General features: G+C 41.5%; 1 protein-coding gene across 1 annotated transcript in view; it reads left to right on the top strand.

Moving 5' to 3' along the window:
• The window catches only part of Arhgap42 (Rho GTPase activating protein 42), a 231,360-nt gene that overhangs the window by 157,987 nt on the left and 46,253 nt on the right, over window positions 1-27,120 (top strand). Inside the window, exons 5-8 of the mRNA XM_028763356.1 lie at window positions 8,935-9,036; window positions 17,380-17,490; window positions 23,767-23,871; window positions 26,065-26,194. Coding sequence (XP_028619189.1) covers window positions 8,935-9,036; window positions 17,380-17,490; window positions 23,767-23,871; window positions 26,065-26,194 — 448 coding nt within the window. The remainder of the gene's footprint in view (window positions 1-8,934; window positions 9,037-17,379; window positions 17,491-23,766; window positions 23,872-26,064; window positions 26,195-27,120) is intronic.

Consider the following 27,120-nt stretch of genomic DNA (forward strand, 5'->3'; position numbering starts at 1 on the left):
TCTATCTATCTATCTATCTATCTATCTATCTATCTATCTATCTATCTTTAAATCAAATGTCAGTGGAGAGATCTGGAGAGATGGCTCAGCAGTTAAGGATGGTCACAGCTCTATCACAGTATTGGATTTTGAGACCCACAACCCATATCAGGTGGGTTATAAATGCCTGTAACTCTAGCTCTAAGGGAGGTGATACCCCCATATGACCTCTGTGGCTACCTGCACACACACACACACACACACACAAGTGTGCACGCGCACACACACTTTTGTTTTAAGTTAAAACAAATACAGTTAATGAAAGAAAATCAGAGCTAGGCAAGAGCATTTTACAATCCAAGTTGAGACCATATCCTTTCTCTGTGGTACTGAAGGTGGAATGAGATACAGGCCTTTTAAGATGTTTCTAGAAGTTGCTCCTAATGTTTATCAGGTTCTACTCAGATGAACATATCTTCCTAAGGGATTGGGAACTGTGATCTCTAATCTTGGCACCCATTTATACAATTCAGAGGTTCTGTTACTGTGACAAAGGAGAGTCATCAAAAGAAATTTTGGTAAAGCCAGTGTAAAAAAGGAGGAGTTAATTCAATGAGCTGGTACTCAGGGGTGTACAGTGTCCAAATTTCAGTGTGTTCTACCTCTAACTCTGTCTTTCTCTCTTGTTTTCTTTAAATACTGAAACTAAGCAGTTCACTCCTGTTGATGTTATGATTTAGTGGGGACTTCACTACCCTCCTGAACAGAGTCATTCATTTCCAAAAACCTCAAAGTCTTACTTTTTAGGTGGGAATTCTGGCAATACACTTTTTCCTAACCATAAATACTACTGAGTGGCCTGTCATAGGAAAGTATACAGACTGACTCAAGGGAAGGTTATAAACAAGCCCGCAGGTCACTTGAAGAGCTTCCTTTACCTTATCTCAAAGTCATAAAGATAATATACAACAAAGATCTTATGTGTTTGATGCTGAGCCTAGTTTATTCCTTATGTCTCTCTCCCTGGGTCTCTTCTCTTGTTCCCTCCACATGTCCCTTTTCTGAACTTTGGATGAGAGGCTTAACTATTCACTGGCTCCTCTTGTCCTTTAGACTCCTCACCAGACAGCACACTGTTGCCCCAGCTTCTCCAAGGCTGTAGGAAGGGCCTTTTGACCATCTGAAATAGACTCCTGACAGGGTACTACCCTACTGCTCTGGGTTCTCCATGGCTGCAGAGTTGTATTATGGCCATCTGAACTGTAGTAGGCTTCCTGACACTCAAGACAAAGTTTGATTAATAAAAAGGAATTAGACATTTGGGTGCTCTCGTTGCTCACCAAGGTACAATGGCTTCCTAAGAAGTGAATGAGATGTGTTGTATTGTCTGAGTACCTGGCTTCTTCCTCCTATTACAGTGGCTATTTTGTTCCTGAACCCTTGTGCTGGCTATCCTTCCTGCTTTCACTTTATTGCCTAAGGACTATATCAGTTGTACACAAAACTCATACACACATATACCACGGGTGCATACCAACATACACACATGCACACACACCACACATATACACATGCAAACATATGTGAACCTCCAGGAACATGCCTGCACATGTGCACACATACACATATACACATATAAACATACACACACATGCACACACACACACACACACATACACACATACACACAAAGCTTTAGCAGGAACTTTCTCCTCAACCACCGTTTCTAGGAGATTTTATTTAAAACAGCGTTAGAATTAATACAATATAAAATTTAACTTCTAGCTGATGTTGCTTGTCCCTAGGGACTAGAGGAGAATACCTTGCTGTGTTCCAATCACAAACAGTTCCTTTCCCAAGCATACAATTTAACCTTTGTCATAGTATTTTATTGCACCAAGGTTTATCTACTTCAGTGATCTGCAAAGCAATGGGAAATTTTAATGTTTAGCGTGGAAAAAAAAATTTGGTAGCCTTAATAAGGACATCTCAGAACTCAGTCACCCAGAGTTAGTTTCCAAATGTCCTGTCTGGAATAGAGTTACACAACCATAATTTTATTCATAATGTTGTGTCAGAGCCCATCAGACCATAGCCCATTCACATTGTGCCCGCTTGATGCTTGGCCCATGCAGATCAAGCTGAGATGGGGAGATGGGCCCTCCTTCCCTCTCTGTAGCTCTCTGTGCCAGAAGGCCTGAAGCTTCAGAGCTCCTTGCCCCATGGTCTTTCCTGCCTCATCCCTTTCCTCCCTCCCTCTCCCTTTGTTCCTCTTCTCTTCTTTCCCCTTTATGCCCTCTCAGTTTTGCTCTGACCCGCCTTCACTATACATTCTTCTGGAGGATAGAAGAGCTTCTGTGGTTTATTTGCTGAAGTGTGTGTGTGTGTGTGTGTGTGTGTGTGTGTGTGTGTGTCTGTCTGTCTGTCTGTCTGTCTGTGTGTACGTGCGCGCACACACACACACAAATAGCCTGGGCTTAGAGACTACACAGGCTCTCTGTTGATTACCCACAGTGCTTCTACTGACACCTGGCCTTGTTCTGGTAACTGTGATAGTATCAGCTCACAAAGTAACAGTAGTTTGGTGTAGTTACCTTTTAGGGTTGGCAAATTGTTGCTCTCCAACTTTAAGGAAGATTTGTTCCCTCTTAAGTCTCCTAGCCATGGTCACCTCAGAGTATAGGTACCAGATAAAAGGTAACATGGTAAAGGAGCCAAAGTTAGGTAAGGAGTGTGTGCACTGGGTAGAGTGCTTGCTGTGTACGTGTGATTATTGGAGCTTAGGTCTGTAAAAACCATGCAAGCATCATAGGGGCACAAGAACTCACAGTAATTCCAGTGCTGGAAGAGCAGAGAGTGAGAGTCAAGCTGACTAAAAAGAGTAGATAATGCTTACGAGCTTGAGTAGATAATGTTATTGAGCTTCAATGAACAAAAGTTATTTGAAGTCTATCTCTGGCCTCCATGTGCATACATGATATGTATATGTATATATGCATAAGACACAAGAATAGAAGTGGGGGAAAGTCTCAAATTAATGAGTTATAAAAAGTGACCTCATTAACAAGATGTTAGCTTGTCCGTAAAACATCACTCAGAACTTGTTTCTGAGGGCAGGTCTGTCTGGGATGGTTATGGCAACCCTTCTCTCTAAAACGGAATGTGTCCATTCAGTTCCAAAAGAAGGGGAAGACCAGAGTCCTGTATGTTACCATTCACATTTCTTCAAATTTATTTATTCATTTATCTACTTTGTGTACGTATGTGACTCATACATGCTACGAGTGTGTAGGCCATCAGAGAACAAGTGGTAAGTGTCAGGTCTTCCCATCTACCATGTGGATCCCAGGGAGCAACACTGGGTCATCATCAGGATGACATTTTTACTCACTGAGGAATCTTACCAGCTAATGTCATTCAGTTCTCCAATGTTTAATAACATCTAATGATTCTAATATGAACTTCTTATGGATTCATTTGGCGTGCTCTGCTTGTTGATGAGCTTGAGCATCTCTTCGCATCCTTATTACACTTTGGGTTTTCTGTTCTCTATGTCAAGACATCCTTCATGTCTGTATTATCTATGTCTATTCTTGTATCCTTCTGGCGTGTGTATAGGACACATTGGATGTCCAAGTATGAGATTGTTGTGTAATGTTTCATATCATTTACTCATGGTGATGTACTTGGGAAAGGGGCAATATAGGGGATGAGAATGTTGCAACTATTCTGCAAGAAGCCCTCAGGAATGTCTGTCTGTTGGCAGTCTTGGATGGGGAAGTTCATGGGAAATGGTCTGATGAGCTAGGGAATCACAGAGACATCCATCCACTGGAAGGGTATTGTTGTGCAAGCTACACTGAGGCTCCCAACCAATAGGATGTTTGCCTGGGAGGATGCCTTGGGCCCAGGAACCTTGTAAAGTATATGTCACAAAGAAAAGACTCTCTGTGCTTGTATCAGATGCAAACCCCTCCATCAAGAGAAGCTAGACACGTGACACAGACCTGCAATCTCAGCATAACCAGAGGCTGAAGCAGGAAGATGAGGAGTTCAAGTTTGTTCACAAGTGGATATCAAAGTCAAGGCCTATGGGATACAGTAGATCTTGTCTCAACAACAACAACAAAAGTTAAGGGAGAAACCTAGCTGGAGGTGGCTGTTGGTGCTGTCTTGATTGTACCTGTATGCCAGTGTCTACCATGGTGATTATCTAAACATGACCCAGGGCCTGGAGAGAGGGCTCAGTGCTTAAGAGCACTCCTTGCTCTTCCAGAGACCCAAGTTTAGCTCCCAGCACCTACCTGGCATGTCACAACCTCTATAACTTCAGTTTCAGGGGATATGACTCTTCTTTTGGTCTCCATGGACACCAGGCATGTGTGTGGTATTCAAAAATATATGCAAGCAAAATGCACACACACTCACACACAGACACACAGAGAAACACACACACAGAGACACAGACATACAGAGAAACACACACACACACATACACACAGAAAATAAAAAACAATAAAATAAAGCAAGACGCTTCTTTCGAAGTAGAACTGTGCCGGTTGATATTCTTCACATCACTGTCCTCAGTGCTAACCCATTGTTGATGTCTCCAAGCATGTAGCCCCTACACATGTAGAAAATGGCTTCACTGCAGTGGTGACATGGTTAATTACAGAATACATTTTATAGTGGCCTGAGTGGCAATCTCAACATTGAAATAACCTTCAGAATTAATTCTAAGTGCGCATTCTATTTGTAAAAGAAATTTAAAATATTTATTCATTTCCTTATTTTTGAGCTGTAGTTTAATGGCTGCCAATACTGCTATTTAAATAGGTTTATTTTGGTAGTAGTCTTCTGTAGAAAGTAGTGTAACCAGTATGACAGCTAACTCTAGAGGTTGAGGAAGTACTGTTGTTACCTAGGATGTATAGTGAGTCCTGAACTAGCCTAGCCTGAGATGCAGTATGAGAGTTTGTCTGAAACTCCCTACTTACCTAAGTCTCTTTCTCTTTCTCTTCTACAAAATGAGAAAATATGATGAGGTATCATTTTTAAAGTTTCTATTTGAATTATCTATGTGTAGTGGGGTCTTTCTGTCTTAATTGCTTTTCTATTGCTATGATAAGATACCATGACCAATGCAAGTTATAGAGATAAGAGTTCCTATGGGGCTTACAGTTTCAGAGGGTGAGTCTATGGCCATCATACTGTAAAGTATGGCAACAGGCATAGATGAGAGCTAACATCTTGATCTGTAAGTCAAAGGCAGAGAGAGAGAGAGAGAGAGAGAGAGAGAGAGAGAGAGAGAGAGAGAGAGAGAGAACAACAACACTGGGAATGTCACAAATCTTTTGAAACCTCAAAGCTTTCTTCCATTGACACACCTCCTCAAATAAGCCCACACCTTCTAATCTTTTCCAAACAGTTCAGTCAACTGGGTATCAAGTATTAAATACATGAGTCTATGAGATCCCTTTTCATCCGAACCACTGCCCTGTTCTTCAATTCTTGCAGCCAGCAGAAGGCTTTGAGTTAGCACTGTTTTAACAATAGTGTGTTTTAATCTTTTCATATACATGGTATGACTAAAATTTTATAACTACTAGTTTTTTTTTTGTAATAAATAATCACTCTGATAGTGAAGTTGACACTTGGAGTTTTTGTTGGCATGGCTTCCCCAGTACTGTGTTCACTATGTACAGTGAAGGTGTGGCTCAGCCACAGTGACTCAGCCATCATAGAGCTCTGTAGAGTCCATGCTCTGTGCTTTGAGAAGGAAGCACATTACCAGCTGTGCTAATGGCTGCCACTCTTAGCTACTGTGTGGACTCAGGACTCAATCGATACTTTGGAATATATATGTCCTTGATCTCATGTCTGTCTTTTTGTGGGTTTCCACACACACATATATGCCCCAGCCAAGGTGCTAAACACAATGCAGCTTATACATCGCTTCATGTATGTCTATAGTATCTTATCAATCGCTCTTTCCACTGCCACTTCTCTGACCATCCAGTCATTATTTTCATTAGCTTTGTTTCAGAAAAGGGTGACAGTGATAGGTAGTTCTTTTTTTAAAAAAATCTTTTTATACCATTAAGAAGACAGTGATCATATGATCAAACCCATATAAAGGTTCATGGATCAATTCTTTCTCCTTCTGTGACGCCAGGTTCAGAGAAAATTCTTTTCTCATTATGGCTAGTCACACAAGATATAAGAGTTAGTTTCTGGAGTCATGCTGTTAAGTCTTCATGCGCGGCCTGGCTCACAAGAGTGCTGAGTCGTAGTTGTAGGGTGGAGTGAATTACTACTTTGGTTTTCTAGAGCTCACTTTGTACACTATAAGCTCCTTTATGTGCCTCCACCTTTTGTCTCAGCTCTTGGGCCAGGGTTTGAATAAGAATTGCTTCTAAGGTTGCTTTCTGTGTTGCCAGATGTGTCGATGTATTGGCATCAAGTTAACATTTCCAAAAATGTCATCAAATGCTCAGGGAAAACAGAGATGCAAGTGTCCTAACAGCTGCATGCTTTTCCTGAACCCAGTTCCTTTCTCTTCAGTGCTCGGTGTGAGACTCTAAGCCCCTTTGTCAGCCTGGCTGCCCCTGTGCAGCTGCTCACACACAGATATTAGGTGTCTCTGTAGCCAAGTTAAACAGTTACAGATTGTTTGGAGAATGATCCTCTGGGTCTTGTGTACCAGGTGATTGAGCAGTTAGAATATCTATGCTCAACTGAGGTGCCCACTGGTGCAAATGAAAGTTCATTTGCTCATTAAACATCTGCTGCTCTCTCACACAAGTGTGAAAGCAAAACTCTTCCTGATAGGGTACATGAAAAGATGGTTTTGTTCTAGAGGCAAATAGGAGTGGCCATGGCCACTGACCAAAAGTGACTGTATCTTCTTCCCATTGAGAAGCTTGGGTTTGTCTGGTCTTTGGAGGACTGATTTTTTCACAGCCCTCCAAAGTGTTGTGTGAGTTCATCATCTGTTTTTCAATGGAAATATTAGTATTTTTCACTGTTTCTTATGGTAATGCTATATGTCCTCCTGAGGTAGTAAATACCTGTTGAGATGATGTTGTTTGTTGCTGTTTTGTTATTTTTGAGATAGGTTCTTATCTCCTTCACCGCCATGTTTTCCCTTCCCTCCTTTGCAGACATAACCCTTCGTTGTATAGATATTCAATGTGTGTCTTGGGACTTCAAAGTGACCTAAAGCTCAACTCAGGCATCTAGTTGTCTAGGCAGCACTTACTCATCCATTCAACTAAGTCTACCTGGTCATTTGCAAATCCTGCACTTGGGAACAGATCCAGAGCCATCCCCAGTCAAGCAGCACCTTGCATCCCCATGACTATATGCACATGCCAAAGCAAGGCCTGGTACACACTAGTCACAGGACTTGTGCTTTACAGAGTCTGGACTCTCCGTTTCTTTGTCAGGGTTTCTGTTGTTGCATTGAAATGACAGTGACAGAAAAGCAAATTAGGGAGGAAATGATTTATTTGGCTTACAGGTCCACACTGCTGTTTATCATTGGAAGAAATCAGGACAGGAGCTCAAGCAGGGCAGGAACTTGTAGGCAGGAGCTGACTCAGAAGCTGTGGAGGAGTGTTGCTTACTGGTTTGCTTCCCCTGTCAGCCCAAGGATGGCACCACCTACAATAAGCTGGGCCTTCCCCCACTGAATACTAGTTGAGAAAATGCCTTACAGCTGGATCTCATGGAGAGGCTTCCTCATCTGAGCTCCTTCTCTCTGATGACACTAGCTTGTGTCAAGTTGATACACAACTGGTTCACAAAATCAGTACACTCCGCATGAAGGAAGCCAGAGATAGCTATTTAAACAAACTGTGAAGTGCTGGCCCATGAAAAGGTTTACCTGATCAAGGTTGCAGCTTGAAAAACATTCAAATGGCCAAAGTGGTTTATGCATGTAATTGTTTTACATGACTGCAAAAATGGAGCGGGATTTCCTGTTTCGTACAGTGTCTGAGGTGAGTTGAAGATGAACCCAGATGTAGCCACTCTTGTCAGTGTTTCCCTACACTTCCAAGGATGCAACGTTCTTCACTGTCTTCATGAAGGTCGGCCAGTTTTCAGGTTCTACCACCACCAAGAAGAAAAAAAAAAAGAGGAGAGGAGAGGAGAGGAGGGGGGGGGGAGGGGAGGGGAGGGGAGAGGAAAGAAACGAAACGAAAAGAAAAGAAAAGAAAAGAAAAAAAGAAAAGAAAAAAAAGAAAAAGCTTTAGGAATAAGAAAATGCTAGCTGCTAGAATTCCATCCAGGGAACGTGATAATAGTTTTCACTAATCTTTTATTTGCTTGACTTTTCTTCTTTGTAAATCCGAATTATTTGAAACACCAAAACTTGTCTGTGTGTGTCGCTCTTGTTCCTGTCCAGCCACCCTCTGGACTACACTGAACAAACTCGTCTGGTCTGAAGGATGAATTCTCTTCCGTGTTCAGTGGTGGCCAGTGACCTGCACTATGAGAAGTGACAGGGAATTGCTGGAACTTGTTTTAGGCTAGACTGGTCTTCATAGCACGTTTCAGGCTGCAATACAACTGAGGATGAAGAAAAGAATGGAAATAAAGGGAAAAAATAAAGAGAAACCATGGGAGGATAGGAAAAGAAAAGGGAAGGAGAGGAATAAAGAAAGAGGAGATACAGATCAGACACCTTTTCCTGGTGAAGTAAGATGATTTTGTGAAGAGTTATGTGTATGATTTTCTAAACTGGTTATGTGTTAACTTATCTGAACTACCAAAGCCATCTTTTAAAAATTAGACATTTCCATCTTGGTCACATTGCAGGTATGTTGAAGACAGAGTCTTAAAGTTAAGATTTTGACCTCATTACTTTGGTCTCTTGGTGAGGATGGTGAAGTTGAAGACTTCTTTGATGCTTTAATCAGAATATTTTTTGTTCAAATTGCTGTTCCCTAGGACGGAAAGAAGAAGTTTGACAAAGAGAGTGAAAAATACTATTCTATTTTGGACAAACATCTGAATTTGTCGGCTAAGAAGAAGGAGTCTCATTTGCAAGAGGTAAGCATGCACATTACTTCATATAACATCCAAATTCCCGGCCTAGATGTATCCCCACCTGTAACTTCTTAGGTGACAGTAGCTATAGATAGTTGGCAGAGTTTATACTGTATGGTAGTTGGTACTGATGCTTCTTTGTGTAAAATAAATGTTTCCTTCAACAACAAGAAAGCCTATTCCTCTCACCTCACATACTACCAAGTCTAACCACAATGGCTGCTTGACACTTAAGAGACTGAAGAGTTTTTGTCAGAAAAGGACCTGGAATTTCCTGTTGGTCCATATGCTCACATTCTCCCTGAGGACGTCCAGTGTCTTCGTTTAAAGCTGATTAGGACCTGGAGGTCTGGCTCAGCAGTCAGATGCTCCTTGCTGAGGACCTGGATTCAGTTCCCAGCACCCATATCTGGTAGATCACAATCCAGTATAACTCTAGTTCAGAGAATCTGACACCCTCTTCTGGCCTCTGTGATGGCACACACGTGGTGCACATAAATTCATGGAGATACACTATACATACACAGAAAATTTAAAATACAAAAAATAATTTAAAAAGATGATTATTATTAGGAAGTTTGTTTTATTTGACGTTTTCAAGGAGTTCATTGAAATCTCTGCCTTCTACCATTAGTAATAATGCTGCAATAAATCATTATTCATTATATAGTTGTGCAATTGTGGGAAGTTTGTAGCCAAAGTGGGACAGAAGACCACCTGACATTAACCCGAACTGGGCCCTCTCTTAAATTTCTTGGCCATGTCTAACGTTATAAGACTTGGCTCTATCTGCTATAATTAGGGTTGTCTGTGTATTACAAATATTTGAACTCCCACATGTCTCCTTGTCCACTGCACTAGAGTTAACTTAGGAGAGAGATGTTTTTAGTATGGACATAGATGTAGTCATATGACAAAAGCCTTTACCTAGTGTCATAGTGAGCCACAACAAGGGCCTGCCATGGCAGGAACCATAGCCTGAAAGTTCAGGGTCCTTACACATAAGGACCGTGCTTGCTGAGATGATGCCTACATCTCCTTCAGGAATCAGCAACTGTTCCTCAAATTCAATCCCTTTACAGGATGTCTCCTGTCTCCCTGACAGCTTAGCTTAATATTAATACTGTCCTTGCTAGTGGCTGTGAGTGCCTTAGGCTTGAGAATAGCCAGTTATTTGTTGGGGGTCTGTATCTCACTGGAAATTGAAAGGGATTGCAGGATTAGCAGTGCTATCCAGTACCACTCTCCAATACGCAAGCGCACACAGGTTGCTGTTAGGAATCATGGCTCATAGCACAACAAGACGGAAGTGGGTTAAAGTCGCTCGTTGGTGGAGCATGGTGTTGGGTAGGAAGAGTGTGGCTTAGAGTCTTTCCTGCTGCTCCTCCAGGAATCAGACCTGTTGGAGAGCAAAGTCACCACCATGTGTTTAGTTCTGTGACATGACACTAAAGGCCACCTACTTCTTTCAGGGCAGTATCGGTATTAATAACCTGCTCTCACAAGGACCCCCTGTCTTCTCACCTGCATGGCTGCCTCCTTACTCATTTTTCATGGGACATTAGAGGATGACACTGTATGAAATGGTCAGGTTTTGTTGACAGAGTTCCAAGGCCTCCAACTAAAGAGGCCATTGGAGTAAGTGATGAGAGAGACAGATTCAAACCCATTAAGACCACAGGCTTAATTTTGGCTGGAATAAAAATATAACGTTTGATATGTGAATGAATAATGCCTTTCCATGATGAAACAAGACAAAACAAAACAAAAAAGAAAGAGATTGTGAAGAAAAAAAAAAGAAGAGCATGAATACATAAAAATATTGTCTTTAAAAAGATATTAAACTAAATTAAATGATAAAGTGTTAGGGAGTTTATACATAATAATGAGGAGTTTCCAACCCTCATATATAAGCTGTTTTTTTTTCATTTTGATTTGCAAATACTTCTCTCTGTCTCTGTCTCTCTGTCTCTATCTCTGTCTCTGTCTCTCTCTCTCATCATTCCATCATTCTTTCTTTTTTTTTTTCTTTTTTTGGCAGACTCTTCACTAGGTAGCCCTGAGTATCCTAAAGTTCAAACCGATCCTCCTGCCTCTGCCTCCCCAGTGTTGTGCTTAAAGGTCTGAATCTCCTCTCCAGCCTCTGGTCATGCTCTGTTTTCCTCATGTGACATAAAAATATTGACTATTCTTTATGTAACTTCATGGATTATTTCCACAGATTTAAAGTGTGCCAGGTAGCTGACAGAATTTTTACTGTAAAGAGTTTCCCTGCAGAAATGATGAGAGATGAACTTCCGGGGTATATAACTCATATAGACAGCAAACACCCGCAACACCAACAGTGATAGACATTGGCCTGGTACAATTAAACCACATAGTGTGACTCAAATAGTACGGCGATTAGACTTGCTTGTGTTTGGAAATGGGAAGATGAGGCAGCAGATAATGTGTTTGCTATGCAAGTATGAGGACTTGCTCTTGGGCCCTGGATCTCCGAGTTAAAAGCCAGGAGTGACGGAACACACCCGTAACTCTAGTGTTTGTCGGGTGGAGACCAACTGACTCCAGGGCTAGTGCCATGGAATCCACTGACGATAAGAGCTTCAGGTTTGGCGAGAGACTGTTTCAAAAGCGATCCAAGAAGACACCTGATATTGACCTGTGGCCTCCACAAGCACACACAAAGCTAAGTGCACACCCCCAAACTGCACCCCTACACACACACACACACACACACACACGCACACACACACGAATAGAGAGAAAACCTAGAGATTTTCTTTGGCAAATTATCTAAAGCATTGAGAAATACCTCCACTTAGTTTCTAAACTCCTTTGCATCTCTCTTGTGTACACTGTCTCTGTGGAAGGCCATGGTTCTGCTATACGTGGGCAGTTTGCACCACTCAGAGGCCCCAGGACACCCAGCTACTCCTCAGGGTTCTGTGAAACCTTATACATCGTGGCCCTTCCTAAATGTCCCCTTAACTTCTTCAGTGACCTGTTCATGCTGGTATCTTTTTTCAGTGAATGAAGTTCATACTCGTTTTTTTTTCCTCTGTTTTCCAGTCATCTCACACCGATCAACTTACCTTTGTTTATGGCTGTGCATCAGCTACTTTGGCTATGACCACAAAAGCCCTCTTACATGCAAGCCAGCCCCCTCTTTAATCCATTTATTGTGCAGTCCTCTTACAGAAATCTTCTGGTTCCTTTTAAATTCTTGCACTGTCTATAGGATGTGGTCCACACTCATTCTGTAATTTCTACCATAACTGTCCCTGTACATCATGCTGAGGCAGATATTTTGTAACCACCATTTTGATCAGTCTGGATGTAAATTTTGGGACAGGGAGATGGCTCAATGGATATGAACACTTACTGCTCTTATAGGGGACTCAGATTTGGTTCCCAACACTCACATGGTATCACACAACTGTCTGTCACTCCAGTTCCAAGATATCCAACACCCTTTGACCTCTCTGGATGCCTGCATGCATGTGATGAACCATAAATTAATTCAGGCCTACACATAAATAAAAGATAAATGAACACATTTTAGATGTCTGATTCTCATTCTTTCTGATTCTGTCTCTCTTGTCTGTCTCTCCCTCCCTTCTCAACAGTCTCTTGCAGTGTATTCCTGGCAGAGTGTGCTATGTAGTTCTGGATTGGCTTTGGATTTCCAACAGTTCTCCAGCCTTAGCCAGTTGGGATTACAGGCATGTAGCATACCCTGCTGTAGTGTCTGGTTTTGTATGTTCATCCCCCCCCCCCCCAGTTTTCTCATATAACTTCACCAACTCTAAATGTCTCCACCTTTTTCCTCAAATCCACCACTCATATTTTTTCCTGGAGGGCTCATACTTCACCAAACACTCCCCGAGGCCTCTCCATATTTCACACCAAGGCAGAATGCACATTGGCGTTCAAGAGGACTTAAAGCGACTATGGAACCATGTTGCTTTCTTATGGAACTTGTCCATTTCTTTGTTAAAGTCTCTTCTATCCCATAAGCAACAGGGCACACCTGCTGCTCAGACATCATGGCTGCTGCTGTACATAGTTAGCCTTAAAACTGTTCACTTGGAAGCTGAATCATAGTGTTGTTTCACTTAGCCATAAAAAGGAGTTAACACTTGTTGCTAGTATAATAAACAAAGTCTGCTTTTTAAATTAAATTTATTTACTCATTTTACATACCAGTATCAGCCCCCTCTCCTTTCAGCACCTCCTCACACAGATCCTAACCCTATTCCCAGCCTTGCCTTCTCCTCAGGCAGGCAGCAGATTCAGGGACAGCCTCCACTCCAGTTATTGGGGATCCCACATGAAGACCAACCCGCACATCTGCTACATATGTATAGGGGCCTAGGTCCAGCCCATACTTGCTTTTTGGTTGGTGGTTCAGTCTCTGGGAGCTTCCAAGGATCCAGATTATTTGACTCTATTGATCTTCCTGAGAAGTCCCTGTCCTCTTTGGGTCCCTCCATTCTTCTAACTCTTCCACAAGACTCGTTGAGCTCCAATGTTTGACTGTGGGTTTCTGCATCTGTTTCTGTCAGCTGCTGGGTAGAGTCTCTTAGAGAACAGTTATGCTAGGTTCTTGACTTCAAGCATAATAAAATATCATTAATAGTGTCAGGGATTGGTTCTTACCCAATGGAATGGGTCTCAATTTTGGCCAGTCCTTGGTTGGTCCCCCCAACCCCCGTCTCTGTTCTTTGTCCCTGCACAACTGTAGACAGGACACATTTTGGGTCAAAGGTTTTTCGGGTTGATTGCTATCCTTATCCCTCAACTGGTTGTTTTTTGTTTTGTTTTGTTTTGTTTTGTTTTGTTTTGTTTTGTTTATTGAAACAGAGCCCCACTCTGTAGAGTATGGTTGTCTGCATTGGCTTTGAACTCACAGCAATCCTCTGGCCTCCATTTCCTGAATGTTGAAATTATGGGTGAGAGTCACTATTCCTGACTTAAGTATTTTCCAGTCAGTCTCTAGTCTAAGGGAATTCATCTTTACTTAAAAATGCTCTTCTCCATCTTGTACTGAGAAGAAATGGAGCTGTCATAGTCTTTAAGTATGCTTCTCTCTGGTGTCATTTTTTTCTGAGAATCTTTGTTGAGTTAAATTTTTATTGTATATTAATAAGCAAAGCCATCAAAAACTAAAAACTGGCAAACATAAGTATCTATCCTATCCCTCAGACTCCTTTGGAAGGGGTGGAGACTTGAGAGGAATGACTGTATATATGACAGACAAATCTCTAAAGAGATGATTTCAGACTCTTATGTCAGGGGTCCGCTAGACTACCACTAGGGTGTGATTGTCTGAAAAAGCTCATTGACACCTCATGATTGTGGCTGTGATTCAAGTAGTGATAAGATAGAGAGATGATGACTGGGAGGAAGAGCCAAGTCTGGAGGAGGCCAGGTGCAAAGGCCTTCACCCCGTGGAGGCTCACAGGGTGTGCTGCATTCCTTCAGCTGGAGTTCCAAGTGCACGTTTGCAATGCTGTCTTTCCAAGGCAATATTCAGTCACTAGAGAGTCAGTACCCAGGGTTTCACTTCAGGATACCCATATGACCATCTGCCTACATCTCCCCTAGAAGGAAAGGAAGTATCTCCCATAAGTCATATTGATTTCAGGCATGGTTTAGTTTAGGCACAGTACCATTTTTATCAGCTAATGAGAGTTTTACCACATTTGGAGTAACAATCTGTATCCCAGGAAACCAGATTAGGTCACCTGTCCTCAAGAAGCGAATTGAAACAGCCCAACTAATAATAAAAAGCAAGACAGGTTTATTTAATGTGGCAACACTGGGAAGAGGGAAAATGAAATCAAGTGGACATCCCCCACTAGGTCCATGTTTGGTCCTAAGATGAGATTAAAAAGTAAATATAGGACCTGGATGTGCACATCTAAGCAGTCCTGGGGGACAGGTTTCTCTGACTGGAGAGAAGCTTTCAGACATTTTTGTCTTCTCAGTGTGAGATTCCTAGGGTATTCCCATTTCTTAGGTGCATTGTTTCAGAAATCGGGTAGTTGGATTTAGGGATACAATTGTCTCATTAGGATATTTTCAGTAACTCCAGGCTGGTTACTATGGGAGTCCTCTTGGCCAGTATGATCCTGTACTGGTCAATGTCAGTCTTGTTAGTAGCCTTTCTGATGTCAGCAGTCAGGCCTCCAGATCTGACTCTTCTGCTCAGCCTGTGAGCTAGAAACAGCCACTGTGACTCTGAAGGTGTTTTGGGCTTCTACTGTCTTCTTATGTGCTATGTTGCACCATCAATGATGACACCTTTTAAAGAAAATTTAATTTTTAAATGGAATGCCGCCTGAAACAGGATGTTGTACCCAAAGCTTGCCTTGGAGAGACCATTGTCCCTTCTTTCCAACTCCTGCATTCACACTTAGTGGTTTGAAAGTGGTCATATGAGGACCACTGGTACCACAGAACACAGCATATATCACAAACCAGACTTTGTCTCTCAAGAGCTAGCACCTCCTCTCAATGCCCAACTTGATTCACTCTCCTAGATGATGATCAGAGAAAGAAAAAGTGTTACATTTATCTGGAATCTCACTTTTCTTCCTACTGGGGACTACAATGTTGCTGAATGATTTTCCAGATCCAGAAAAGTTTTGGCTAAAACCTACCTAATTTTCAACATATGCTAGTTTAGCCTTTGGAATTCTTAACTTTAAGCCCCAAGTGAGTTGCTGATAGTACTGGATTATTTATAACTCTATTGCCAAATACATACTAAGTATGTGATCATCTTGAGAAGTTCCAAGAAAAACCCTTGTTTCTGTGATGACCAGGGCAAGAAGCTGAAGCTGCACGTTCTTGTGCTACCTTTGCTTGGCTACATTACTCTTGTTAATGGCTCAGAACCACGTCCTGTTCCCAGGTTACCTATCAGTGGACACTCCACTGCAGTAAGGCTGCTTTCATTAATCCTAGCTGCTGCTGTAGAATGAAATGGGACAATAAAAGTGGCCTGTGAGCTTTTATAGATCCAGAGTCACTCTCCCAAGGTGTCTGACAATGGCATGGAAGAGGAGAGACACAACCAGCAAAGCAATGAAACTGTCTCATAGCTCTTTCCCACACTGACTGCAGTCAGGAGGAAAAGGTGCCCTTGGTATTGGTGGAACATGATTCACTATGGAACTGTTGGTCAACTTTTTGCTTAGTTTTGATTCTGGATAGAAATTGCTTATGCCAGATTTTTCTATAATGGTGTGTCGCCTTCTTGATTAACATCCTCGAACACTTTTTTTTAAATTAAAATCCAGATTTGCTATGAAGCAGCTAAGCTCTCTCGACCTTACTTTGCCTGTTTCCTCTGCAGGAGCTTTGCCAGACTCAGCTACCTCCGACTTTTCAAGACACTGACTTCTGCCCATGCTTCCTGCCTCCTTTCCTCTCTTCCTTCCTTGCCTTTTCCCCCATCTCTTTCTCTCTTTTTTCCTTTCTTATTAAGTTTTCAACATATGAAGATGTGGATTCCAGTGTGACGTTCTTACACATGTATCTAATTATTTGTTGTCTAGCCCACCCACGCAGAGTGCCTTTCTTCATTCCCCATTGCTCTGCCCCGCCTCCCTCAAAGCATTCTCCAGTTTCAAGACAGACACATCATCTATTCTATCACCTTCTCTTGCACTTCCAACTCTCCATTCAGACATCTTTGCTCCCCTTCATAGGCTGAATTAATTCATTGTCAGTTATTCATGTTGAGAACCAATTTCTACCATTCTCTCTCAGAATTTAGTGCTTTCTCCAACTCTTTAGATTCTCATGCACCTTTGTATTCCTCTCTGGAGATTTCTCCCCATAATTTTGCTGTGATTTTAATAGAGCTCTTTTTTTGTTTGTTTACTATAGAACTTTCATTTCATTTGTGAAGGTGTTGTAGCTTGTTGTATCTTCCTACCCTTTGATGGTTAGCTCTGTATGTGAGTCTGCATTTATCTTGACTATAAGCTCTAGTGAGTTGGAGCTTCATTAAAACTGTTTGCAGAAGTTAGTATTTAATGAAGGTTTGTGGGGTTCGCTCCATCCTCACTCCATCTGTATATATAGACGCATGAGTTGTGGGGTTCACCTGTCCTCTCTCCCTTCGTGTATAGACTCATGAGGGTTTGTGGCATTCACTCCGTGCTCACTCCTCTGTGTAAAGATTCATGAGGTTTTGTGGGGTTCATCCCATCCTCTCCACTCCTCTGTGTATAGACTCATAAGGATTTGGGGTTCACCCGTCCTCTCTTCCTCTGCTAAAGACTCATGAGGTTTTAACCCTGTGTCACATGCTGGGCTTTTATTTTTTAGGCTGATTCACAGATTGGCAGAGAACATCAGAACTTCTATGAAGCTTCATTAGAATATGTCTTTAAAATACAAGAGGTTCAAGAAAAGAAGAAGTTTGAGTTTGTGGAACCGGTAAGTTTTAGTTTTTTAATGTATAACAGCCTCAAAAATGATCTATGAGGAAAATGCTTTAGAGCTAGTTTTTCTGTTTGAGATTATGATTAATGAAAATTTTTTAAGAAAGGAAATTGGGGAAGGATAAATACCTTTAGGGCAGTAAATTCCTCTGTATCATTTTGTAATGGTATGAAATGTGCCAGTAAAACTCATAGAATGCACAATTTAAACACTGAATTTTGGAATCAGTTAATAATGTATCCATATTGACTCATTGACTGTAATAATTCTTCCACAGGAATGCAAGCTATTAACCATAGAGGCCATATGTGTGGGATGCAGGATGGTACTTGAGGGGGTTCAGGAGAACCCTCATTTCTCAAGGAAACCTAAAACTATGCTACAAATAAAATCTGTTAATTTAAAGCTTAAAAAAATGGTGTACATTGCTGTGACTGTGAAGTTAGATTTGTTAACTTGATTTGGTTAGGACATGCCCAGGAGAGAAAGGATGCTCACTTTTGATTAGACCTGGGAGTGCCTTTCAAGAGAGGATTAACTGGGGGTATGGGAGGGGTGTGTTAGCAGTTAGAATGTGGGTGGCACATCCCAAGGGCTGGGATCCTGGACTGAATTAAGCTGATTCCATTTTCTTAGCATTTTTCAAAGTATGACCTAATTTGTAAGAGTGTTGCTCACCTGAGCATCTTTATAAGGTGGCATCTGTGATAGATACAGTCAGCTCTGGCATCAGGGCAGTCTTCTGATACAGATCCATAGACATGGCTCAGTTCTCAGGAGTTGAGAAGACAGGCTTGCTAGTGCCCAAGGAAACCATAGAGCAGTCACCCCTTTCTTCTTATGACAGTCTTTGAGGTACTCATGCATAATGGAAATGAAATACCCTGTCCCTGCTTTAAAGGGACAATGACATAGTGAAAAAAACCACATCTGTCATAATCTGCTTCCTCGTGGGGTCCCACCAAATACACGTAATGAGGAGGAGCAGAGCCTGCGAGAATGTAGGTCCCCTCCTGAGTTCTCAGCTTTGGAGTCTACCAGCTCAGTCCTATAAACAAGGCACTCTGTATCTTATAAGGCTAATCCCTGAGCCAGGAGGATTAGGAGCTTTGGAGGTACAACTCAGTTTGAGGGATTTAATTTTCTAGCAACTTCACTGGGAACTCTGCTTGCTGAAGAGCTAAGTAGTTAAACTCCCTTAGGACCAGCTGATCACCATGACTCACTGTGGCCTGTGGATGGCTCTTCATCCTAGCAACCCATATTCTATGACAAAGGCCACTTCTTATTATTTTTGGTCCCCTCTTTTTGACTAAGCCCTGACAGAGACCCCCATGATGGGCTTTTGTCAGGGGATAAGATTTTGAAAATCTTTACGTGTATGTGTCTGTGTGTATGCGCCATGCATGTGCGTGCGCGTGCGCGTGCGCGTGCGCGTGTGCGTGTGTGCGCGTGTGCGTGTGTGTGTGTGTGTGCTTGCCCCTTGGAGGCCAGAAAAGGGCATTGGATCCCTGAGAGCTGAAGTTAATAGGTTGTGTGCCTCCTGATGTGGGCGCTGGGAACCAAACTTGTATCCTCTGGAAGAACTGGAAACTCTTTTAACTACTGGTCCAGTCTCCCCCTGGCACACAGTGTAGTTTAGAAAGCTACACTTCTCACTTCTCCCCTAGGTGGAGAACTCCTGTAACACTTGCCTCTCAGCATTTCTAAATTGAGGCCTTTTTTTTTTCACCATAGTATTAGAGTCCATTCATTCTGACAATTTAATTTTTCCTGCATATTTCTTCCATACATGTTTACATGTCTTTCTGACTCTGCCCACTGGTTGTACAATTATCCCTTGTCTGGACCTGGAATAATATTTTCTTATCTGTATTCCTCCTGGAAAGTGACTTGAGGGTTAGCTGTTGCCTCATCTGAGCTCGCCCATTCTGTCTGGAAACCCTCAGGTACGTCTTTCCATGATATGATCTTAGTTGTATCAAGAGGAATTTCATAATCATTTGTTCACAGATGGCAGGCAAAAGGTATGATTAGGATTCTTGAACTGTGGGGAAATGAAAGCTTCCGTTCACTTGAAGTGTATGTGTGTGTGTGTGTGTGTGTGTGTCCCCTTACCTTATCTCAAATTGTGACATCCCACTTACCCTTCTTGGCACATGCCTTTCTTTCTTATGAGGACAATCAATTCATTACCTTATGTATATAAGTTCCCCAATGAGTGGGGAGAGAATCTATTCAGATAGTCACCAATGACTATTCATTCCCCAGTTGTGAGACTCTTGAGAGTCTTGTGAAGCATTGGTTGACCAGAGATTTGTTGTGTGTAGGGGAAGGTATTTTTGGTTCACTGTTTCAGGAGACTTAGTCCATTGTGATGGAAAAGATAAGGTAGCCTTGGGACCTGGCTAAGATCTGGGCAGAACAGAAAACTAGAAGCCAAGTGGGTGGTAAACCATAAGTCCAGCTTGCAGTGACTCATTTCCTCCAACAGCAGCCCATCTCCTGAGAGTTTCACAGCCTCCCTACCAGTGCCACCAGCTGGGAACCAAGTGTGGCCACTCAAACTCTGCCATGGTCCCTGATCTGTATCTGTCTGCTCCTATCACAGTGTTCTGCACATTTACGCTGTCTGGTGTTAAGTTGGAATGATGTTAAGATCTGTAAGGCTTCCTACTCTATTTTTACTAAGAATTCTTTGGTCAGCTATTATTGTTTCCCATTCCACATGAGTTTACAATCATCGTGTTCCTCAAAGACGTGAGATGTGGATCTGATTTTCCTGTCCTTGTCTATCAATGTGGAGAAAATGTTATCTTAACAGTTTCAAGTTCTTCAAACTGTGAAGGGCAGAGAGTTTTATTTGTTTGCATTTCTTTAATTTATTTATGCTGTGTTTATGGTTTTAAGAATATGTTTTGAATTAAGTTTACGAACGTAATTTCTAAGTATTGTATTCCTTTAAGGCAACCAAAGATGGGAGTTTTCTTAATTTCATGTCAGATTATTTGTTGTAGTGTATGTCAGTAGTCTTTACACCCTGATCTCACAGAAGTGATTTATTAGTTCTATTGGTTTTCTTTAAAATGGATTCTTAGGGATTTTGTGTATACAAGTTCAGGGCAATTGCAAATGGTTAGTTTTGCAATTTGCGTTCTAGTCTAGATGTCTTGCATTTCCTTTTGCACACACGTACTTTGGTGTGGAGTGTCCTGTTTGGGCTCATCTATTTGATGCATGCCCCAGTTTCAAGAGGTTATGGAACTGGGAGTTGGTGTGTGGCTGGAGGAAGTAGGGGCTATGGAGCATCCTGCTGCAGCTGGTTCTGCCTGTTATTCGGCACTGCACACACTCTGTCCGCTTACCTCAGCCCAGTGAGTTGTGTGCATAGAGATGAGTAGCTAATGCATGCCCATCGCGTTCATTCGGATTTCAGTCAAGTGGCAACCAATAGGTGGGAAAGTTATGAATGTTTATTTAGTTCTAAAGATTATCTACAAACATGGTGTCAGTGTTGACTTTTGGTCTGCTTTGAGGGATAATAAATAATAATTTGACTCTGAACACTATGGAAATAATAAAGTGTGATAGGGGATTTTCCTCATGCTAAAGGAATGTGAATCTGGAGTAAAGGTACTTGCCATCAAGCCCGATTACCTGGAACCCACATGGTAGAAGGAAAGTGCTGACTCCTTCCTGATTGTTCCAAATATGGGCACCATGACACACTCACCCACACGCATGCACATACACACAAAATAATAAATGTGAAATAAAATTATATGGCAATTAGTAATTATTATCACTGACAGTTTTGTAAAGGTCACATTTACTCTACAGGGAGCTTACACCTTTTTTCCTTTTTAGTTGTTTGTTTGTTTCCCCCCACACTGACCAAAGATGTTGAATGCCTGGAAAGGGCAAGTCTTCATGTTTCCTGGGTCTTTCTACTGAACATCATTCGTTTAACACCATGGTGTCTGCCCAGAATGTCATCAGCTTGTATATGCAAGCACTCCTTTTTAAAAAGTTGAGCTCTGCCGCCATCTAGGGGCTCTTGTTTCACACTGATTTTTGTTTAGACTTTCCCAAGCTGCTTCCAAGGAAATGCAGCACAGAAGAAAAGGGTGGCAGCTCTTGATGTGTCGTTATTTAATATTTCAGATGTATTTATTTTACTTTGTGTGTGTATGAGTGTAGCATGCATGTATATGTGTGGACCATATATGTACCTAATACCCATGGAGGTCAGAAAAGGGCTCCTCAGATCCCTGCAAACTGGAATTACAGAGTGTTATAAGCTGCCATTTAGATGCTGGATATCCAGATCCAGACCCTCTGCTAAGCCATCTCTCCAGCCTCTGGTGTGTAATTTTTATGTACTTCAATAAAAGTGTTCACTCCCCACTGGGTGCTTAGAATGTGTCATGAGAGAAAATGGATGCCTCCTACTAAGCGATGATTCTGCAGCCCCACTAATGAGGCTGGCAGGTAGATTTCTGTCTGTGGCAGTCTCTGTGTCGGAGATGCTTAGGATCAGAGCAACCTCAGGGAGGCAGAAGTGCTGGAATCATGAATTTTAAAGCTCAATTAACAAACAGGTCTCAGTGGAGAGTGCTGGCTCACCACAATCTCTATCAAATTACTTCCAGACATGTGACTTGAGAAACATCAGAGGCCTTTTTCTGTGTGTGAAAGGGGTGTCTCTCAGGTAGTTGTGGGCACAGTGGCAAACATGTGACACTTCTGTGTGCATCTAATCTTTTAATAGATAAACTAACTCTACTCCAGAGCCTCAAGCCAGACTCCAGGAGTCCACACACACTATTAGGATGCCATCATATTTCTGACACACAATATGTCTTTTCCCACCCCCATACTCTTGAGAAGTCAGAATATTAGAAAAGTGGATTTAGGGCTATTAGATATCTTATAGATTTATTGCAATGTTTTAAAAACATCTTCCCTGTAAATTTAGTGAACTGGACGGCTTCCTATGACTTTGAAATGATACGAGCTCCCCATGACGTCTAATTCAGTGAGAGAGTTTCACCATGGGCTGATCACTGATGCCAACAGAGAAAATGCTCTTCTAATGGGCAGTCTGAGGTCTCCCGTTAGTTATGCATTTCAGAAGAATTTTAATGGTTTTAACCTCTGGAAAAAATCTAAATCTACACATGTAGGGCCTAACCGGAAGTGGTTAAATCTAGCTTTAAGCTCCAGTTGCTCTAAACTGGAGATTTAAGTTAAACAAAAAAAAAATTAAGAAAATATTTTGAAAGTGTTAGACTCCTAAAAATGAACATAACTCAGAATGGAGTTGACATGTTCAAAGAAAAGCATGAACTCATTTTCTAGTAGAACCGGCTCATAAGCATTGGCAGTCCCAACACACACATGAGATGTCCCTTGGGGTACTCCTGCCTCTCTACACAGAGTAGGTGGGAGAAGCTACTCACATAGAAAGATGGTTTCAAATAGCCTTACATGGCATAGTATGAGCTTCCTTTGAAAATATTTTCCATTTAATTGCAGCAAGAAGCTGTAGGCTGACCGAGTCAGTGGCTAAGGCTATAGAATAAAACTACAGTGAATTATATAAAGTATCAAATCCATGATATTTTTTTCTGGATAAATGTACTAATATGCATACCTGTCCTATAATTTTATGATAAGCCCTCTTTATTTAAAGATGCAAGTATATAGTAATTAAGCACAAAATAATTTGTAATTTCAAGGCTAGGAATACAGACTTTCTTTCCTGAAGATTTTATTCAGGGTAGGAAAGATCAAGTGATTCTATGTTCTGACTCAACTCTTAAATTCTCCAAAACCAGGATCTATACTGCCACCTGGTGGTAATTTTTCTTCCCTCCCTCTGGACAAATTGTTACTGGCTGTGGCCAGCTCCTTCCTGTGATATCCTGACCAGTCTCTAAATCTAACGCCCTTTCATCTTCTGTTTTGTCTAGAGACCCTTCCCAATTCTTTGTCATCCCCTTAATTTTGCCTCCTGTGGTTGTCTCCTGATGCATTTGGATGGCAGAACAGTTGACAGTACATGGCCACGACCACACGGAGAGACGAGATGAAAAGGCAATGATCTCTTGTTTCCGTCTCACACTCATGTTTCCATGGCCAAACGCATCGATGGGAAAACATTTGAGAAATTAGAATGAAATATAATCCTTGATATTTTGTATCGAATGATCTTTTCATATATAGAAAAGAAGATTTTTTTTAATGTATATGTTTTTATCTTTGCAGCTTTTGTCCTTCCTTCAGGGTTTGTTTACATTTTACCACGAGGGATATGAACTTGCCCAGGAATTTGCACCGTACAAGCAACAGCTGCAATTCAACTTGCAGAATGTAAGGATGCTCTGCTCTCCTCGTTGTTCCTTAGTAATGACCTCACAGTGACTCAGTTAGGACCAAGCCAGACCTCGTGTGAATGTGGAAACTGCAGTAGCTCAGGGAGTCTTCTTCACAGACATCCTCATGACTTATTTTCTAGCGACTAGGTGAATGTATGGCAGAGAAGAACTGATTTTATGTTACTAAAATGTATGCTACTGGGTTTTATAAAAATAAATACTACAAAGTGGGTCTTTGGAAATTAGCGGTATTCTTGTTAGCTTAGTGGTTGACTCAGAATGAATAGGGTCTGAGATCTCACATCCTCTGTGCTGAGTGTAGTTAGTACAGTATATACACCTGAAAATTTTTTTGGACCTTAAATGCTCCTCAACACACACAAACAAGAACAGAAAATACATGTGGTGATGTATATATTTCTTACCTTGGTTATAGAAATGCTTTTTACCATATATACAAATATCAAAACATCACAGGGACTCACAGTGTGTGTGTCTTTCATCTCTCAGTTACTCCTCAAAGCCAGGAACAGAGTAGGAACTGACTGGCTTTAGGCAAGTCTCATTTACTGAGAAAGCAATATCTATTCCTCCATTTTCAGGCTTCACATTCTATGGCTCATATCTCTGAAAGCACATGTAAAGCACCAGCTATTAATTATTTGCAGAAAAGTTAACTGTAGTTTGAAGCATTCAAAAGCCTTGCTTTAACATACATGTGAGAGACATTTACACATTATCCATTTCTACCAGCTTATTTTGTGACATCCTCTAGTTCCTTTGGTCTCTGAACACATAGTGACATTTCTACCATGAACCACACATTTCTACTGTCCTCAATCCTGGGGAAGAACAAAGTCCTAATGTTGAGTCGCCAGTCACTGAATGACTGAGTGGATAGCAATCTAGCCAAAATAACCTTCACTTAATCTTCTGTAAAAGGTGTGTTTGTCTCTGCTTATCTGGGTCTCATCATCACGGAGTCTAGACAGTATGCTACTGAGATGGCATGTCCCTGCAGAACTATGCAATTGGATTTTTCTAATCATGTTTGGGTTTCAGCTTTTACACTTAGGTTCCCCAGCAGGAATAGTTTTACCTTTATCTCATTTGCTTTGTGTTTTTTTTTTCCAATGAGGAAGACAGTTGTCTGTCTTCAGTAAAAAAATTTAAAAAAAAAATAAAAAAGAAAATTGCTGATGTCAGAGTTTTTACAAGTTCTTTTGGTATTAGCTACAATTATCTCAGTTGGGATAGGAGAAAGGAAGCACTTAAAAGAAACAATCAATCCTTATGTTTAAAAGAATAAAACAGCAAGATAGTCCCCAGATAAAGACCCTACTCTACTCTGAAGTTCACTTGTCTTGTGTGGACCATCGAGCTGTCTTGGAGGTAAGCTGTGGACTTTATTTTTAGACATACTTTTGTTAGGGTGAAGTACTTTGAATGAAAACCAGATTCTGTTGGAGAAAACCTTACTTTTTTCCTACAGCTTAAGCAAACTTACTATCAAGTGTATGAATTATTATTCTCAAAGGAAAGAAGAGCTTGGATTTTGTGTGAATAAGTTTTACACTGGCCTTCTAACAACCGTATTAGTACTTTCAGAAACAAAATCCTGTGCTGTGCCTGTTAACAAGTCTTTCAGCTGTAGACTTCACTGAGAGGTAGACTCTAGAGTTGAAGTTTTCTGAGTAACCACCTTAATCTATCAATATGAAGCTTTTATTTGTGAGTTCATTGTAGCAAAGTGATTTTCTTTAATTCTAAAAAATAAAAATAAAAGCCTTTGGGTCAAAACGGGATTTTATTTTGAACTTGCTCATTGTCAAATATATCAAAAGCATCATTTTTTCCTTCCTCACAAAAGAGATTAAGCTCTTATGTATCTCCTTTTAATCATAGCTAATCCAAAGCTAGCAGATAGTCAAGAATTTCATTTCCTGTAGTTCACTGGCTTGGGACTCTCCACAGAATCTGAAGGTAGAAAGTCTCTCACATACAAGAGTCAGAAAAGAATGTTCAGGGTCACCCAGGGATGTTTCTACTAAGTGACTCAGAGCAGGCACACAGAGTCCTTTTACATAGGGTAGGACTGAAGGGCTGAGGTTACCCTGCTCCCCTTGGCAGTTTTGGAACTTTATGCTCACTAAATGCTAAGTGAGTTTGTGGCTTCTCTTCACTTCAGACAAGGAATAACTTCGAAAGCACTCGGCAAGAGGTGGAGAGATTGATGCAGAGGATGAAGTCGGCCAACCAGGATTACAGACCGCCCAGCCAGTGGACCATGGAGGGCTACCTTTATGTCCAAGAGAAAAGTGAGTCCCAGAGACAGACTTGAGGTCTCTCTTTTTACTTTCCTTTTTATTTTCCACGTGTGTGGGGTCCATGTGTATGTATGCATGTTTGCATGTGTGTGGATACATGTGTCGTTGCATGCACACTTATGCACTCATGCACATATCCGTTCATGTCAGCTCCCACATAACTCCACCTTTTCATGTAGGCAGGGTGTCAGTCAAGCCCAGAGCTTATCCCATGGGACTAGGCCCATTAGCCAGTGCATTAGTCAGGGATCTAGAGAAGCAGGTCTGAGAGATTTATCAGAGGGGCTTATAGCTGTGGTCCAACTACTCCAAAAACATCTGATTTTCAGAGGAAAGTCCAAGAGTCCTATGGTTGCTCAGTCCAGGATATTTCAGCTGTTCTTCAGTCTACACTGGAATCCCAAGTAAGTGGGCTCTAATAACAGTGATGGAATTAACTTGCCAGTGCTACCAAGGGCAAGTGGGCAAACACAGCAACCTTTCTTCTTCCATGTCTTTTATATAGGCTGCCAGCTCCTTTATATGGTCCAGATTTAAGGTGGATTTTCCCACACCAAGTGAATCAATCAAAAAATCACTCAGTTGTACCCTGCAGCTTGGGTTTTAGTTAATTCCAGACATATTCCAGTCGACAAACAAGAATAGTCATCACAGCCAGCTTGCTCTGGGACTCCCCATCTCTGTCTTCTAGGAGGGCTGCTACACCCAGCTGACATTTCACCCAGGTTCTAGAGATCCAAACACAGGTCTTCATGCATGCATAGAAATTACTTTAACCCCCAAGCCATTATCCTAACCTGACTTTGTGAAAGCGTGTGTTTTTGGTCTGGGTGTGTGTATGTATTTCTCTCTCTCTTTCTCTCTCTCTCTCTCTCTCTCTCTCTCTCTCTCTCTCTCTCTCTCTCTGTGTGTGTGAC

Source organism: Grammomys surdaster, unplaced genomic scaffold (assembly GCF_004785775.1).
Source record: "Grammomys surdaster isolate TR1022 unplaced genomic scaffold, NIH_TR_1.0 138, whole genome shotgun sequence".
Classification (NCBI taxonomy): Eukaryota; Metazoa; Chordata; class Mammalia; order Rodentia; family Muridae; genus Grammomys; species Grammomys surdaster.